The sequence below is a fragment of the Phoenix dactylifera genome, unplaced genomic scaffold (assembly GCF_009389715.1).
Source record: "Phoenix dactylifera cultivar Barhee BC4 unplaced genomic scaffold, palm_55x_up_171113_PBpolish2nd_filt_p 000190F, whole genome shotgun sequence".
NCBI classification, from domain to species: domain Eukaryota; kingdom Viridiplantae; phylum Streptophyta; class Magnoliopsida; order Arecales; family Arecaceae; genus Phoenix; species Phoenix dactylifera.
Window position 1 is genome coordinate 623,535 of NW_024067717.1, and position 18,433 is coordinate 641,967.

The 18,433-nt window shown below is 45.9% G+C and overlaps 1 protein-coding gene across 1 annotated transcript; it reads left to right on the plus strand.

Moving 5' to 3' along the window:
* The first annotated feature begins 16,668 nt into the window (after positions 1-16,668).
* LOC103723547 (heavy metal-associated isoprenylated plant protein 23-like) lies at positions 16,669-18,166 on the plus strand. The gene is made up of 2 exons (XM_008814501.4): positions 16,669-17,446; positions 17,540-18,166. Exons 1-2 carry the CDS (start codon positions 17,296-17,298, stop codon positions 17,836-17,838), a joined length of 450 nt encoding a protein of 149 aa, XP_008812723.1. The 5' UTR covers positions 16,669-17,295; the 3' UTR covers positions 17,839-18,166.
* Positions 18,167-18,433: the final 267 nt, after the last annotated feature.

Below are 18,433 nucleotides of genomic sequence, written 5' to 3' on the forward strand. Positions count from 1 at the left end.
ATATTCCATCCCATTCAAACAACTGATATATGCTGCAAGAATGTTTTCACTGATCTTAATATGTGATCTGTTGATCTTCATTTTTCTTTATCCAGATCCTCTTCTGTTAGCTTAACTCTATCTTATGCTTCCTGTCACTCGCCATGACTGTTGTCGCTTTCTACCGAACCCTGTCTGTAATCTTTTAATAGAATTATACATCATGACCCTTCCCTTCCAAAGATGGCATATGAATGCTCTGCTTGCAACATTTGCTTCTCCATAAGGTTTGTTTATAATGTTTCCAGGCTTCATCCAGTGTCGGTACAGATATCAACTGCATCTGTTGCATGGTTTTTCATTTCATACAAATCTCCATGGTGCTTAGTCATCAGTCCAAATCTGCTGTGCATCCTATGCCTATTGACCTGGCACAGAAATCCCTCTGGTATTTTACTGTATATTTATGCTGCATAATTTTCATAGGCACTAACTTCTCCAAAATATTTCAAATTTGTACAAAAGAATGTAGCTCCAGAAAATGTATGCATATGAAGTGAGTCTTAACAGAGCTGACAGTATCCACAAAACTAGGATGAGCATAGCAAGAAATTAGTGGAACTGATTATGGACTAAAACTGATCCAGTTAGACGAAAAGAACCTAAAAGGAGGTTTTGATATGCAATAAAACGAGACAGCTCGGTGGGAAGGCATAGGTGTTGTGAACCTAGTTAGATTAATCTCTACTATATGAGAAAGCAAGAAGAGCTTTGAATCTGAAGAATATTTATGATGACTGTCATGTTTATTTTTTTAATTATACTCCCTTCCACACCGTGAAAGGAATGTATAAGTTGTCGGTTGAAATGTTTAATCCATATCTTTTTTGCTACTGGCTTGAAATCCAAACAATAAAAGAAATATGTTTCATATACAAAGAATTGGTAAAATGATTTGATGAAACTGTTGAAGTCTTATAAACTTCGTTTTCCAAATCTTAAAGAAGGATCAAAATAAGGCCCTAACTTTTCTTAAATGTCACTACCGATTTTAAATTAGATTTAAATTATATTTTAACTGCACATCCAAGTCGGTCCTTATGTGTATTGCATGTGCCGGGTTTGCTGAACTTTTTTAAGGGCTTGCTGATTGTTTATGTCCCTGGCAGGTTGGTTTTTCTTTTTCTTTTTGTCTTTAAGAAATCTGCCTCTTGGAGTCTTGCAATAGAAAAACCTACCTGAGCCATGCAGATCGTCATGGTGGACAACAGGAAACTATGAGAAGATCTTCAAAAGCATGATCAAGATTGTTTTGTGCTATTCAGGATGCAAAGGGATGGGAAAGAGACCTTGAACTTTTTGAGTGTGCTCATATCTGCAGGCATATTATGGTGACATCTCATAGAGGCCATGGCTATGGCCTTAGCTTTTGATTCCCAGTAGTTACAGAGGCTAAAAAGGTCTAGACTCATGAGAAAATGTAGGAATGTGTCAATTCTACGCCACCCAATATGGATTCCCATGGAGGATGAGCATTCGGGAAAAGCTTTTTGTAGTGGTTTCTTGATTCCCCTCTAAGAAGAGTGGGAGAATTTACTGGTAGGAGAAATACTAAAAGCTTATAAATCGTTGGTTGTTCGCTAGTAAATTCCCAACTATGGCTAAAATATTCATTCTTTTGAAGTTGCCGTTGTTGTGATGTTTCTTTCCTTTTATTTCAGGAATCTCCATGAGCAAAGTACAGTGCATTTCAATTAATCTACAAATAGTGTTGTGTCACTCCCACGAGAAAAGTTACCGTATGGTGATGATATTCTTGCTATTTGTTAGAACATCTTGGCACTGATTGTGATTGTTCATAAAATTATCAGATTCGTTATCACGCATCTTTATCATGATTACAATTGGCCATTTCCAAGGAAAGTTCTTAGAAGAGAGCAAAACCTGCCCACACACTGTTCAAATCTTTTACCCAATGCTGACTCGGTATCTTCCAGGTGCTTTCCACATCACCGGATACCTTCAGAGAGCCCTTAGGGACTCCACTATAAAAGGCTCCCACACAGCTTAAAGGCGATTTTGCACTCGACGAAGATCACCTCCTGGCAGCCATGTCTTGCACAGGAAGTAGATATTCGGATCATTCACCTGAACTAGCCTTTGGAATGAGGTTTTGAAGGAGAGTTTTGCCGCCCCCTGCAGTTCCAAATAAGTATCTTCATTCCACCGCACACTGTTGTTTGGGCCCCTACGCATCCTCGCTCTAGGCTCCAGCAACCTTTGCCCCAGCTCGGACTGAGCCCTCGTCGATCTCAGAGCCCTCAGTAGGGCCTGTGCCTCCCCCTAAGGCCACCATCTACCCATCGTGCCGCACATTGGGCCTCAGCTCCTCACCCTAAGGGCCCCCATCACTCTTCCCTTCGAATTGGGCCAGCCTACCACTGACTCCACCTCCTCCGACCGCGTCAGGATCTCCCCCCATCACGACCAACTTCAACTTCCTCACCGCTGAGGAATGGTCTAAGTGCCCCACAACCCCTGCGGGGCCACCCGGCCAATCTCCGGCGCTCTGCCCTTAGCCGCCTCCCTGACCAACACCTCCCTCCGCCTGGAATTCAGTGGGCACTCGTCGACACCTCCCAGGGCACCCATGCCTAGCTTTGCCCTTCCCAAGAACGTTCTAGGGCCCTCACCGCCAACACCCCCCCCCACCCCCGATGAAGGCATGAAGGGGAGATGGGGTTGCCGAGGCCAAGGCCGCCCCCATCGGAGTCGGTGCTGGAGGAGCTGCAGGAGAGGGTGAACCCTTCCGTTCCTGGATCCCCTGATCCACTCCCAGGCCTCGGTTGGGCACCACCCAATGCTTGTTGTCCTCAGGCCCGCCCACACAATCGTGCCGGCTGGCCTGGCCTAGGTTCCCAAGCCGGCCCGCAATAGCTTGGCCCAAGTCCGCACCGATTGAGCTGGACGACGGGCTCCTGGGCTGCTTATTTGACGAACCCTAGCCCACGTCCGCTATGTGGACCTCTGGGCTGGCTCGTGCCCTCGCCAGCCCACTGTCATCCGCTTCACCCGTTGAGTCACCCAGGTTCGAGAGCGAGTCAAAGCCACATCAGAGAGCGGGTCAAAGCCCGATCTAACTTGGCCCGCCCCTGACGCCGATCCGGAACCAGAACCCGAGCCACCTTCTCCGGTCAGCCTGTCTTTGGGCAGAGAGTGGCCCTTGGCCACCTTCGTTGGTTTCTGCCACTCGTTCGAGTCCGACGGTGAGCCGGGGAGCTCGAGCGGTTGGCCGGAGACTATAACCTCAAGGACGACGACTCGGGTATGGACTCGGTCGTCTTCCTTAGCTGTGGTGGCCCTTTCGTAGCCCACAATTGCCGAATCCAAGTGACTATCAGCCATGGACTGAAGATTGGCCACCGGGTCTCCTTTCTGGAGCTAGAATTCGACTCCTCATGGATACCACCCATCTCCACTACCATCGGCGTCTGCTCCAGCCCCTCCTCCTCCAACATCGGCGCCGAAAATCTGCAGGACTCCTCCGCAAGCTCTATTTGCCCACACTCGTAGCAACACCCGAGCACATCCTCATAGATGAAGGGTTGCTAGAGCACCCTCGCCTTCCATTGGATTTGGACACCGGGCAGCAGCGTCAATGGCCACCCTCACCCTAGTAAAGGCCATGACCCTTTGCTGCTCATTGAACCCGTCAATGGCCAGCGACTGACCCGCTGCCGCCGTGATCCAGAGGATCGTCTCACTCCACGAGTACTCGACTGGGAGCCGAGGCAACCAGATCCAAACCATCGTCATTTTGATGGCGTCCAGTCCCGGCACGAAATTGGGCATCCATGGTTCCATGGTGAGAAGCTGGCCTGCCACCACCCATGGACCGCCAGTCAACACCCTATCTCGGTCGGCCTTCGACTTGAAATGAAGATCAAGGTGGTCGTCGGCGAGAGGCACTGCCACCACCTCAGCTTTCCGTCTTCGCCCGGGCAGCAAAATCCTTAGCCACCCACTCCGCTGGCACCCGACATCCCAAACTCCGGATAGCACCGCCCGGTCCGCCCATTCGCCAGAGTTTCTCTACCTCCATCTCTAAAATGGGTGCATCGCCCATCCTCCGGGCCTCACCCGGCCGCTCATCGCCTTCTCCCTTGCTGGCAGATCCCGGTTCCCCTCCGCAGCAGTGCCCTCCCTCGTCTTCCCTGCTCGAGTTTCCTCTTCCATGGCCGTTCTCGCTTGAGTTTCTCGGTCTTAACGGCTAGTTCGCTCCGGCGATTGCTCTTGAGAAAAAATAGCTACTACTTTAGAACACCACCGGTTAACATGATCAAAGTCAAATACAACTGAACGACCTTTGTTTTGAACCTAAAACCTCCTCTGATATTGTAGAATAGGAGGGGATAGAGTGTTTGCGGCATAGGAGGGGAGGGATAGAGTGTACTGTGTTCACTCAAAAGCCACTTCAGCAGTGGATAGTGTGTACCGGGTACACAGCAGAAGCCACTTCAATTATCCCTTCAACCAGTATCTAGTGTACCCCGTTGAGATGGAAAGGATCATAACGACCACAAAGAATAAAACTCGCATAGCATTTCGAGGGACTGAACCTCAGAAAGGGAGTTTTGGGACTAAAACAGGGAATTGTCCATCAAAAACGCCATGTAAATAGCTTGGCAATCTAATTTGCTTTACCAATGGCCTTCTGAGTGTCGGGTTGAGAACCTTTTTAATACTTGTTGCTGGAAATTGGACCCGGGGGTGACCGCTCGGCTGAGAAGGAGGAGCTCCGGCGAGAGTTAGCGGGTGGCGGTCCGTCGGCGGGCGGCATCCTCCAGGGGACCTGCAAAAAGGTCAGTGGCCGGGGTTTCCGGCGCCGGCCCTCCGATGCTTAAGTCAGAAGGGGGATTAATTTTGGAGAAAGAGATGGACTGTATATAGAAGTCCCAAGCCTCTCCTTGGGAGGAAGAAGTTTTTCTTTTTATAGGAGGAGTGGCAGGGTTACCTGTGATGTGACTGGGCGAATCAATGGGTTACCATCATGATTGGACGTGGGCATGTAAAGTAATAAGTTGCTGTGGATGGCTCGTTCCCATCATGGAAGGAGATGGCGCGCAGCCAGAGCTTTCTTGTGGCGCGCAGTGCAGTCCATTCTTGGGAATGGTGAGACGTTGACAGTCGTAGCAGGGTATGGTCCCTGGTTGATATGTCGTGGCGTGAACGGCAGGTAAAGCATGGTGCGGTGAGGCTGCTGCAGGGCATGGCCGCAGCATGTGGACGACGAAGTCGGCCTTCTGAGGTCAGCTCGGCCTTCTGTGCTTGGTCTTCTGTGCTCGGCAGCCTTCTGAGCTCGGTTTGCATGAGTTCAACTTGCATGAGCTCGGTCTTCTGAGCTCGGCCTCATGAGCTCGGTCTTTGGAGCTCGGCCTCATGAGCTCAGCTCGGTCTGCATGAGCTCAGGCCTGCTGTCGAATTTGGGTGCTTTAATTGTATTTGTGGGGTGGTCCATTTTTTTCCCAACACTATCCCCGACTTCCGAGTTCTGAGCTCGACATTTTGTGCTCGGCAGCCTTCTGAGCTCGGCCTGGACTGCATGAGCTCGATCTTCTGGACCATGAGAGGATTTAACTTCATAGTACTTTCTTGGGATGGAATCTCCTGTGAATCTAGCCATAGGAGCGCTCATCCTTTGGAAGGCATACAAAATAAGGCATCAGCTGAGCTTTCATTATGTACTAAAATCCTTTTTAAAGCCTTGCAATGATGAAGGAAATAGCTACAGTGTCGCCATAAAGAGGGATCAACACTCTTTTGGTCTTCATCGGAAAAGGAGATGACTTTCATAGTGCACGGATGCTTTGAGAAATCTTCTTCTTCCGAGCTCGATGCTTCTGGCGCTTCTACTCGCCCGCCCTCTGATGATATTGTTGATGCCCGCGAGAGGTCAGTTGTCGTCCCGCTCCTCATGCGGCACTAGGTTTTGCTCCTCAGGCTCTCTCTTGTAGGCATGATCACGGACAAAACAACTCAACTGACCTCGGCGGACAAGTGCCTTGATCTCATCACGGAGCTTGTAGCAATCCTCCGTATCATGGCCGCGATCTTGGTGGAAGTGGCAGTACTTTTTTGAGTGCTTCCGTGACTCTGTCGGTCGCATCCTCAATGAAGGTCGGAGGTAGCCCTGACCCTCAATCTCCGTGAGGATCTCTGCTCGGGTGGATGTGAGGGGAGTGTATGTCTAAAACTTTTGGAGGGGAGACCTCGAGTGAGCTAGGCTCTTGGGCCAAGGAGGCTCTTTCTCATGCCAGGGGGATTTGCTGCTTGGTTGGGAGCGCTCTTCGTGGTGCGTCTTCTATATCTTGGCAGGTTGTTCGGCTGCCTCTCGCCGAGAGGCCATGGCTTCCTTAGCCTTGGCATACTTGCGAGCTCGGGCCAACATTTCAACAAAGTCGGCAAGAAAGCTTTTCTCATGGAGAAGAGAAATTTGTAGGACCGAGCTTCAGTCTTCAATGCCGACACGGTGATTGACTGGTCGAGATCGCGAACCTCCCATGTGGCCGAGGTAAAGCGATTGATGTAGTCTTTTAAGGATTCTCCCTCCTTCTGCTTGATGACGAAGAGGGAGTCTGAGGTTCGGCGCTGACGCCGGCTAGCGGCAAAATGGGTGGCGAGCTGCCTGCCCAGCTGTTCAAAGAAGAGAATTGAGCTGGGCTTTAGTCCGGAGAACCAAAGACGAGCTGCCTTGCGGAGAGTTGCTGGGAAGGCTTTGCAGAGTAGAGCGTCTGTGGCTCCTTGGAGTGTCATAAGGGCCTTGTAGCTCTGTAAATGATCCAGAGGATCGGATGAGCCATCATATGGCTCAATCTGTGGCATCTTGAACCTTTGGGAGATTGATTCATCCATGATCCATTGAGGAAATGGAGACTTTGTTGTAAAGTCAAGGTCGGCGTCTCGTTTTGGGCCTCGGTCTTGAAGCATCTGTATCTGCCGCTCCAAGTCCTCGACTTTTCTGCCGAGCTCGGGTGGGGCTCCTGTTGCAACTTGGCATGGGGCAGTCCCCACCTCAGATAGGTGCTCCCGTACTCAAGGCGTCAGGCTTCGGCACGAGCTCTCAGGATAATGGATGCGTGACAAGCCCTCCCGGCTTGGGGGTTGAGCTCGGTGGGAGCTTTGGTGGTGGCGACACTCGACAGAGAAATGACGTCGCGAGCGGCATCCTGAGGACTCATGCTCGTGAGGAGGGAGTAGAGTTTGGTCTTCTACTTGCTGTAGGCCTTGAACAGCCGCAGTGAGTGCTTGGACTTGTTGAACAAGCAGGTTGAACTGCTCTGGTTGAACTTGAGGAACTGGATCCGCCGGAGGTCTTGGTAATGGGTTCTGGATTGAGTGTTCAGAACTTGGTACGTGATGCCGGGAGGCGTTAGAGGCTCCCTTACTCCTTAGCTTCATGGCCACGACTCGGGCCCTTCCTCTAGCGCCAACTGTTGCTGAAAATTGGACCCGGGGGTGACCGCTCGGCTGAGAAGGAGAAGCTCTCCGGCGAGAGTTGGTGGGTGGCGGTCCGTCGGCGGGCGGCGTCCTCCGGGGGACCTGCAAAAAGGTCGGTGGCCGAGGTTTCTGACGCCGGCCCTCCGATGCTTAAGTTAGAGGGGGGCTTAATTTTGGAGAAGGAGATGGACTGTATGTAGAAGTCCCAAGCCTCTTCTTGGGAGGAAAAAGTTTCCCTTTATATAGGAGGAGTGGCAGGGTTACCTGTGATGTGACTGGGCGAATCAATGGGTTACCATCACGATTGGACGTGGGTGTGTGAAGTAATGAGTTGCCGTGGATGGCCCGTTCCTATCTTGGGAGGAGATGGCGCGCAGCCTGGTGCAAAAATAAAACTGTTCTCCCAAGTGCAGGAGAATCGCACAAGTAGTATAACTCGGAAGTCCGAGGTCGATTCCTCAGGGAACGATCTATGGATTATTAGCGTAATCTTTCGATGTAATTTTTAGTCGATCTTTAGAAATTAAAAGCACAGAATAATATGTGATTAAACAACGTTCAAGAATATAGAGAAAGCTAGTGATCCGGAATCTTCCTTGACAATATTACTTTCAACAAATAAACTCGGCGATTCTTGATTAAGGATTAATAAGATGGGGTAGTTCTAATCATGGAGTATACAATCTGAAAACATGAATTAAATATCCAAGTATTTATCGTGCCGGTTACGTCTACGACAAATCAAGCATCGAAATAATCCATGCATCAATATATATAAACCATGCAAGATCTATCTAATAAATAAATATGCAAGAACCCAAAACATACCAATGGATATAAAACAATTAGAATTAAAGTTTAGAGTGTACTTGATGAAAGCAACATGACAAGGGTTCATCCATCACCCTTTGCCAAAGGAATTAGCAAGCCATAACAAACATCAGCCTCTCTCCCTTTTCTCTCTCTCTATTTTTTTCTTTCTTCTTTTTATTTTCGGAAACAGGGCATACCCTGTTTCCTTTCTTTCTCACTTTCTCTCCTCTGTTTTTTTCTTTTTCTTTCCACTGCAGCCGCCCGCCTCCTTTCTTCCTCCCGTTTTTTTTTTCTTCAAATCGGGGCTCCCTTCTTTCGGATCAGAGGCCTCCTCATATAGATCCCCAGAGCCCATGGAATCGATGATTCCCCTGATCGCGCGTGGGGAGGAGCGGACGGCAAGGATCGTGCGTTGCGGACGATGGGCTGATGCTGGTGCGGACGATGCGCGGACGTTGCGACGCTTCACGGAATGCTGGTGGTGCCGAGCCGCTCACGAATGGCTGGAATGGAGGAAGAATCGGGCGCTGATCTCGGCTGGGAGGTGAAGCGGACAGACGCCATGGATTACGGCTGGGAAGAAGGCTGAGAAGGCTGGGAAAGAAGATGATGCGGGAGAATCGTGGAAGACTGCAGGGGGCGCTGATCTCGGTTGGAAGGACGGGATCAATGGCGCTTTGGGTGTTCTGGGATGAGAAGCGGCAGATGGCTGGGATCGATTGGTGCCTGGGAGCCGATCGCGGTAGCTGGAGCTGGAGGGTGAGAGGACGGCTGCGGGATTGAAGCTTGGAATGCAGTGAAGACGGGGTGCTGGGAAGTGATCGCGGGAGGAGGCTTTGATCACGGTTGCTGCGACGTTGGAGCTGAAACGGGTCCGGAAGAAGGGGATCACGGGCTCGGAAGCTGTGGAGATGATCGCGGACTGTTGGGGAGGTCGCCGAGATGGTCATGAATGGCTGCAGGCGAGATCAACGGGATGCTGGGGGTTTCACGGGTGGCTGGGAGAAGCGTGAGATGGGCGCAGGTCACAGATCGCGATCTCCTCCGGACGGCGGCTGGGAAGCTTCACGGGCTGCAAGGATGGGAGAGTTGATCGCTTGCCAAAAGGGTGGATGGCTGTGATCGTTCCCTTTGAATGGTCACCAAGTGTTGCTCCAGTGTGATTAGGCTTGGCTGCTACTATGGTTGTGAGCTTGATGAATGATAGGTTTGACCAAGCCATAGTGAGATTGGGTGCGTATGATTTGGGGCTATGCATCTTTCTGAACCTAATTATACCAAATGTGCATTTTATTTCTGATTTGTGCCAAATAAAAAAATATGAAATTAATGTAGCTCTTTTATCATTATTTGTTGGAAATAATATTAATTTAAGCTGTATGTAGATCGCACTTTTGTGCTCTCATCACAGCCAGAGCTTGCTTGTGGCGCGCAGTGCAGTCCATTCTTGGGAATGGTGAGGCGTTGACAGTCGTAGCAGGGTATGGTCTCTGGTTGATATGTCGTGGCGTGACCGGCAGGTAAAGCATGGTGCGGTGAGGCTGCTGCAGGGCATGGCCGCAGCATGTGGACGACGAGGTCGGCCTTCTGAGGTCAGCTCGGCCTTCTATGCTTGATCTTCTGTGCTCGGAAGCCTTCTGAGCTCAGTCTGCATGAGCACGGCCTTATGAGCTCGGTCTTCGGAGCTCGGCCTCATGAGCTCGGCTCGGACTGGATGAGCTCGGCTCAGACTGCATGAGCTCGGCCTGCATGAGCTCAGGCCTGCTGTCAGATTTGGGTGCTTTAATTGTATTTATGAGGTGGTCCTTTTTTCCTCCAACATTACCCCCGACTTCGGAGTTCGAGCTGCTTTTTGGCTCGAGCGAAGGAAGTAGTCCAGTCGTCGATCATCCTGTAATATAGTAAAATGTTTATGGAGATGTATGTGCCAAGTAGGGTGTACCTCTTATGTAGTTGAAGCTAAGTGCTTCAGGTCGACTCAGCGGCCTCATGAGCTCGGTCTTCGGAGCTCGGTCTCATGAGCTCGGCCTCATGAGCTCGGTCTCATGAGCTCGGTCTTCTGAGCTCGACTCGGACTGGATGTGCTCGGCTCGGACTGCATGAGCTCGGCTCGGACTGCATGAGCTCAGGCCTGCGGTCGGATTTGGGTGCTTTAATTGTATTTGTGGGGTGGTCCATTTTTCCCCCCACACCAATCTTGTCCGAGTATCATCGCCTTTTTGTTTCAAGCTTCCATTTGGACATTCAAAATAATTCTGATTACAACAAGATTGCAAGAATAAGAAATATGTGTGCAGAGGGATGCATGGAACAGTAGTGGGAAATTGACTCAAAAGAAAGATTGATTAACATGAGAGAAACCTTACCAAATCTTATTAATTTGGCTACCATGTTTCTGTCCGGCCATGCCTCAAACTTAATTTCGAGTCAAACCGTATTTCTTGAATTAGATTATACCGTTATTTCAATAAAAATTAACTATAATTCTTGTCCACACTATTTATCATGATCGGTTAATGTCTAAAATATTAAAAATCTTCGGTGGTTTATCAATTTCATAACGAGCTTTTAGTTTGTATTTATGATTGTGGACTATCTAACCACTTGCATAGTCCATACTTTTCTTTTTGAGGGAGGAAATTTTTAGCCCTTGTTGTAATTTGAAATTTGTAAATCTCAACGGATGCGTTGCATTATCAACTTAGATGGCCTAGCATTTATTTTACCTATCAGCTTGCGACGGCCATTAGTCTCTACTTGCATGACATATCAGCATCATGTCCGAGCTACGGTATCAAACAAAAATGGCAAACATGACGAATTCCCCACGAGAGGATGTGGTTGCCTTTAGAACTGTACTCCCATCCCTTTTTGAGCAATTCCCATATACTTTTCAACCTATGAGATAGGGTATCAATTATTATGCATGGGCATGATTGGTGTCGGTGAGCCCACATGAACTTTCTCTAGTTCTATGTGAGACACAACAACTCCTTTACCAAAAAATAGAGGGTCCCCCTCCATTCTCTTAATGATTTACTTTTCAAAGCTCGGTTGAAGTCTTTCTGCCCATCGAGTTTTGTAGTCGTTGCTAATGGATCAAAATATAAAATGAAGTTGGAAGACCCCCACTACTCCCATTACATCTATGAAAACCTGTGCAGGCATGTATTTAATCCCACATTAGTTATTCGTTAGGTAGATCTTAGATAGTTATATAGAATCAAGAAATCCAAATAATATCTTCCGACTAGTCTTTCTGGGTAAGATCTTAAATTGTTACAAATAGTATCATAGTTTCTAAGTAGCGTCGGCAGATATAAAACTACGACGACGCTGAAAAGGCGTCGTGCAAAAAACGACACTTATTAGCATCCTCGGAGGCCAAATGCAACAGGAGGGAAGGAATTAGACGACGCTTTCTAAAACATCATCGGAAGCTGGGCGAGTATGAGAAGCCTTGGGCTCGACGACGCTTATAAGCATCATCGGAGGCCTCATCTTTTCTCCCAATCCTTACAAATCCCTAACCCCTTTACAAATCCCTTCCAAACCCCTTCCAACCCAACCGCCCCTCCTAACCCCTTCCAACCCCCCAGCCTCCCCTTCCAACCCAGCTGCCATCATCGCCACTTCTCGCATCCGCGGAGGCAGCAAGTGTGGCTGGTGGACTATGAGGCGGAGGAGGCGTCACAGAGGTTGCTAGAGGAGGCGGAGAGGGGGGATCTGATGGTGGCGGTAGGGGGGAGCAGCGACGGGATGGGAGAAAACCCTAGTGGCAGAGATCTCGCAATATTTCTTTACCAGAAGAGGGTCTCTTCTTTGTTCGAAAAAAGAGACATGTTTTGAGAAGACGAAGGCGCCGACGAGAAATCGGACACTTTTGACGAAAATTCACGCTCCTTCCTTCTCGGAGCTTGCTCTCTCCAGCATCTCTTCGCTCTCCGTCGGACTCTTCCAACTCTTCCCCCTCGAAGGTCCATTCTTTTTTCCTCTACCTTCCTTAATGATGTTTAGCATCTACTTAATGATTTGGAATTTGCAACACACCCTGGATTTTTAAACTACTAATGTTTAGCATCTACTCAAATGATCAAGCACACCTTGGATTCCATGATGAGGTCGATATAGAGTTTCTCGGGACAAGACCAGGGAAGCCACACACACTTCAGACTAATGTGTATGTGAGGGGAAGTGGTGATGGTAGAGAGATGAAATATTGCGGAACCCTGATGAAATCATGTAAGCAGTGGAGCTCGGATAATGATCTAAGTTTTAGTTTTTTTTTTCAATTTGGTTCATGTTTCCATAATAGTTATCAGTCCGTCTCATGTTTCTATTTCGTTTAATTTTTTATATTTTCTCTTAATTTCTATGCAGAATTTGAGTCAAGCAAAAAATATGTACACATTTCAGCGGACTAAAAGAGCCTCTATCCAAATCAAAAATATTTATTTTTTTTTTAAAACTTTGTATACAAATTGATTTGTATACGGAGTTATAAATTTTTTTAAATATTTTTTTACAAAAAATTAATGCTAATGATGCTTTAAAGCATCATTAAACTCAGACAATTAGCGATTTAGCGATGCTTAAAAGCATCAGCAATTAGTCGATGCTTTTGCGATGTTTTAGAAAGCATCAGAAAGCAAATTACTAATGCTTATAAGTGTCGGTAAAGACCTTAAAAAGCGTCGGCTATGCTTCTTTTTCTTGTAGTGAGGAGACACTGCAGCATGAATCCATAGAAGCTGACCACAGGCCGATCATGGTACTTGTAATCAGATTTAATTGGATTGGAACTCTTAACTCGTCAAGGACGTCAGAGCTTAAACGGAGAAAGTATATGAGGCCATACGGGCGTGTGTTTAGTCTCACATCAGTTATTCGTATAGGATCAAGAAATTCAAATAATACTTTTTAGTTAGCCATTTTGGATAAGGCTCTGGGTTGTTACAACGTCTTTGGTTCATTTGTACATTTACTAATGGTGACCACATTCGATACTCAAGGATGGCATTTTAAAAGCATTTGGTATGAGGTCCTTGTTAGCACTTTGTCCTTCCTGTGCCACCTCAGTTCTCCTTGCTTTCTTTTAGCCCTCTTTGATTAGACGTGGGAAGAGTGGAGTCTCGTAATTTGGAAGCACAGTTTTATATTTTAGTCGATGATTTTATGAATGAAATGGGTAGTACAAAAAGTGGTGTAGATTTTGTAATCCAGAATCATGCAGGAGTGGAACTTGCCATTGGTGGCTACCCACAATATGATGCAACAATTTCAATGATTGAGCTAAGGACAGCATGGGATGGACTTATTATACACTATCTACACTACAACAAGATAAGATGTGGGTTGAAGGTGATTCAGCAACTGTAGTAATAGGTTGGCTTAACCGGCATCCATTTGCAGCTACGGAGACGGAAAGATTTGAAGTCGATAGACCGGCGTGCTTGGTAACCAATTGTGTGGCTGATTGTGATGTTCTAATTCTGTGGACAAATGCAAGATCTTCTATTTGACTCTTTTGGGTTGAACTCATACTTGAGTAAATTTGAGTGTACCACCTTTACCCGAAAAAAAATTTGCTTGCCATATAGTTCATCTCTGAAAATAACGTTCATGATTTCATGAACCTTTAATGCTTCAAAATCTTCTTAGGGAATAAAATTGTATTAGAAACTTAACAGAAAGAAAAGACTGAAAGTCCCAACCAATTTCTATTCATTGGTAACTTGGAGCAATAACTAGCAGTAGTAATGGAAGGTCAGCTGGTAAAAAAAGATGCTTCAGAGTTTTTTCTTATGGGCTAAGGCTTGAGGCAGGAACGAAACAAGGCTGAACCAGACATAAACCGTGGCATCTTGCCGAATCCTTTCTGAAAAGAAATCAAAAAAAAAAAGGCCAAGGTCAAAGCGAGGGCTGGGGACATTATATTCTTTAACCATTAGCAGGATGCTATCTTTCTACTTTCTTGCTATCACCAGCTTTCCTGCTTACCTTTAAGAATCTTCTATCAATCAAATGGCGACAAAGTATGTATCCATAAAAACTTGGACGAGAAAATGTACACATGGGCGGAAATAGAGAGTACCAACTTTGTTGGTAGGATGAGTTCATGGAAGACCGCTTTCGCTACCTGCCATTCGGGATATTTAACCATGAATTACTTCACAAGTTAACGTATCCCCTCCCCTGCGCCACAATGTAAAAGTTTATTTATTACAGCATATCTGATGTGCAACATGAAACGGCATTTATTTTTTCAAATATATAAGTAATTCTTTTAGTCAGAAAATATTTAGGTATCTATGTTTATAATAGTGATACAATTAATGACTTTAATTCCATATTAGATAAGTTGATAGTGGTATTGTTGGTGTTGTCAAAGCCAGCTTGCGACATTGCATCAACAGTGCTAACTTCAACATTAAGTTGATAGTCGTCTGCTTTACGTTAAATTCCAACATTCATAGGCAGGTTCAGCTCTTGTAGCAAATGAACTACAACCATTCAGGTGTGATAACGTACATGGCAAAAGCTTAGATTGTTAAATGAATACACTTGTATGACAAACAACAACATTAGATACGGCTTTGAAATGACTATAAGAAAACTTGCAAGAGGAGATTTTTTTTTTTTTGAAGAGTTGAGAAGATGCATCCTCTGAGTAAAAGAAATTCCAAGCTTTGGGGTTATAAGAAACTAGAAAAATTACAAAAACACCCCTTCAAGTTTGGATCTTTTATATTTAAATTCTAAAAGTTAAAAAAATATCCGTTAGTCACTAAAACTTCAAGTTTGTTGCAATATGACTCATCCATCTATTTGGATCCTAACATTGTTAATGGGGTAATAGAAAAGATAGAACTACCCTTGATTCAGATATATTGTCTTGCAATATTTATTTATAATCTCAAAGCACTACGTCCTCTATAATCCATCCATATGCATAGATATTAAAGCGCTCCATCCTCTATCATTCATCCGCCTGCATAGCTCTCAATCCATTCTCTGTCATTCATCCATATACGCATACATTAAAGCATCCCATCCTTTATCATTCATTTGCTAACACAGGTCCTAAAGTGCTCCAGCCTCAATTATCCATCCACATGCACAAAATCTCAAAGAGCTCTACTCTTTATCAACCATCCATCTGCGCAAGTCTCAAAACACTTCATCTGTGATCCATCAGCCTGCATAATCTCAAAGCGCTTCATCCTTTATCATCCATTCGCCTACATAAATCTCAAAATGATCTATCCTTTATCATCTATTCCTCGCATAGATCTTAAAACAGCATGTCCTTTATCATTCATCTGCTTGTATACATCTTAAAGTGCTACATCCTCTATTATCTATCTACTTGTACAAATCTCAAAACACTCCATTCTTTATCATCCATATAATTGCATAGATCTCAAAATACTTCATTCTCAATCATTCATATATTTACACAGATCTCAAAGTATTCCATTCTCCATCATTCATCCATTTATTGCAACGTATTTAAAATATTGGTGGCTAATTGATGTTCTTAAACTTTTAGGATCTAAGTGTAAATAGCCCCAAATTGGAAGGATGACTCTATAATTTCTCAGGAAACTATGATATTTCATCCTGTGTGCATATGAGAGAGAGAGAGAGAGAGAGAGAGAGAGAGAGAGAGAGAGAGATTTCGTATGCACCCAGATTCATTTCAAATCCAACCACCCTGTTAAGCTTCTAATTTTATATAAATCCTAGTTTACCAGCTGTTCACAGCACAGCAGACAGAGCATTACAATTAAGGCAAGACCATTCTCCCACTGACCATTTCTCCTCCATTACTACAAGCAAGCAACTGGCTGTTCTGGCCATTTATTTCATGAGATGCATGAAAGCTGTCATTACAACGTCATTCTTAGGAAAAACTAGGTTTCTTGAGAACTATATCGTTGACACCTGTTATGGAACCCACAGAAAACACCACTTTGCGGTGTTCCGCTTGGACTCTTCCACCTCCAATCACAGCCTGATCACTCATTTTTTGAGTCTCCTAGGAGGAAACCTCTCGCAAAATTCCAATCAAAGAGCAACAGCCGAGAGCGACGACCTAATCATACGTACTAACACTGCCATTTGTCACCGTCGCATTTGTTCCATGGCACCAGGTGGCCCTATTAGATGGTGCAACGTGCCAGGTCAAACACATCCTAGTTGTGGAACGCACCACCTTTTGCTTGCTATAAAATTTTTATATTTCTTACCGTTCCCAAGCTCCCATAGCTTTCTTGCGCCCGAAGAAGGCCTGTGCTTCTCCACTCTCGCACACAACGCCGTTTATATTATATTTTGGAGGCTAGAGTCCCAACAGAGAACGCACGAGTACAGCGTTGTTTCCTTTTGGGCGTTCCTACAACAGTCGTTCTCTTTTTTGGTGGCCTCGCTTTTTTGAACTTTGATTCTTGGGCGGTGAGAACTTTTTGGGATGCCTCATGCCTTCCACGGGTCTATATAAGAAGGGGCTCAGGTGGAGCAACGTTGCACTGAAGGAAGGAGAGAAAGAGGTGTGAGGAAAGGTATCCAAGAAAGACTCTTGCAGCTTCTAAGGTAGAACCCCTCCGCAGAGAGCTCTATAAATTCCTAGCTTCATTTCACAGAACAGTCCTTGTTAAGGTTCTCTCCATTTCTCTTCTCCCCTCCAATATTCTCCTAGCTCTTCTCTTCTCTATAAGAAGACTAGTCTTTTTGGTTCTCTCTCTGTTGGATCACATCAGCAGCCTTGTTTAACTCTGGTTTGCTTGCCCATTTCAAGGAAAAGCTGTGAATGGTCTTTTTCCAGGACCATTTTGTGATTGCCCAAAAGCAAAGCACCAGCCTGTTTTAGTCTTTTCCCAGACCTAAATCCAGCAATCCCCATAGCTTATATTGAACCATTCTGCCTGAGTTTATAGGCACCTCTATATATTCTTCTACTCTACAGTTCTCTTCCTTATTTTGAGGTAAAAATAAAGAGGCACCATGGGGGGCACCTTAGAATACTTCTCAGGCTTGTTTGGCAGCAGCCGCAGGCACAGGAAGAGGAAGCAGTTCCAGACTGTGGAGCTCAAGGTCAGGATGGATTGTGATGGCTGCGAACTCAAAGTTAAAAATGCTCTCTCCTCAATGAAAGGTACCTGCTCCACTTCTCTTCCTCTGCTGGATGCCAGGGTCTTGTTATAGAACTCATTTCTTCTAATATTCCGCCTTTTTGCGACCTTTTCAGGAGTTAAATCTGTGGACATCAATAGAAAGCAGCAGAAGGTGACTGTGAGTGGATATGTTGAGCAACACAAGGTCCTGAAGAAGGCGCAATCCACAGGCAAAAAGGCTGAGATATGGCCTTACGTTCCTTACAACCTGGTCATGCACCCATATGCTGCCCATGCCTATGACAAGAAGGCACCCCCAGGCTATGTGAGGAATGTGGAGGCCATCACCATCTCCAGCCAGCCATTTAGGCAGGAGGACCAGCTCACCAACTTGTTCAATGATGACAACCCAAATGCCTGCTCAATTATGTGAAGGAGAACAGATCCAAAGAGATGGAGTTTTTTTTTCCCTATTATTTCAAGAGGCCCCAGCTGAGCCCTTTCAGTTTCCCTGTCATGATCAAAGTTAAAAGAGGTTTATATTTATTTGTTTCTATATATTAAAATTTAGGTGGCTTGGATTGGAAGAGATGTAGCTTTGCAGTAAAGAAGTGTTGGCCTGTCTTGTCTCTTCGGAGCAGATGAGTCTGGAATAGTCTCCCTCCTGGGACCAGTTGGAAGGTGTAGGTTCTTATGGAATAGCCACAGATCATCTACTCTGCTGTCCTTTCGAATAAGGTTGCAGTTTATTTTATTCCTGACTTCAGTTTTGTTGGCTGACAATAGATTATTGACATCTGTGTTTGAGTTCCTGTACGCATGTCAGGATACATATTGGAAGGGCCACAGGAACCAAAAATAAAAGAAGAGAGCGTTCTGCGGACAAACATAGAGACAGAAAGGGATGCAAGCGTACCCATGGGACAGAAGGAAACCAGACCCTATATTTTTTTCCTTAGAAAATGTGCGCCTTTGCCTAAATTGAATTTAATTCAGGATATTTTACCTATGACCTTCCATTAGTACGT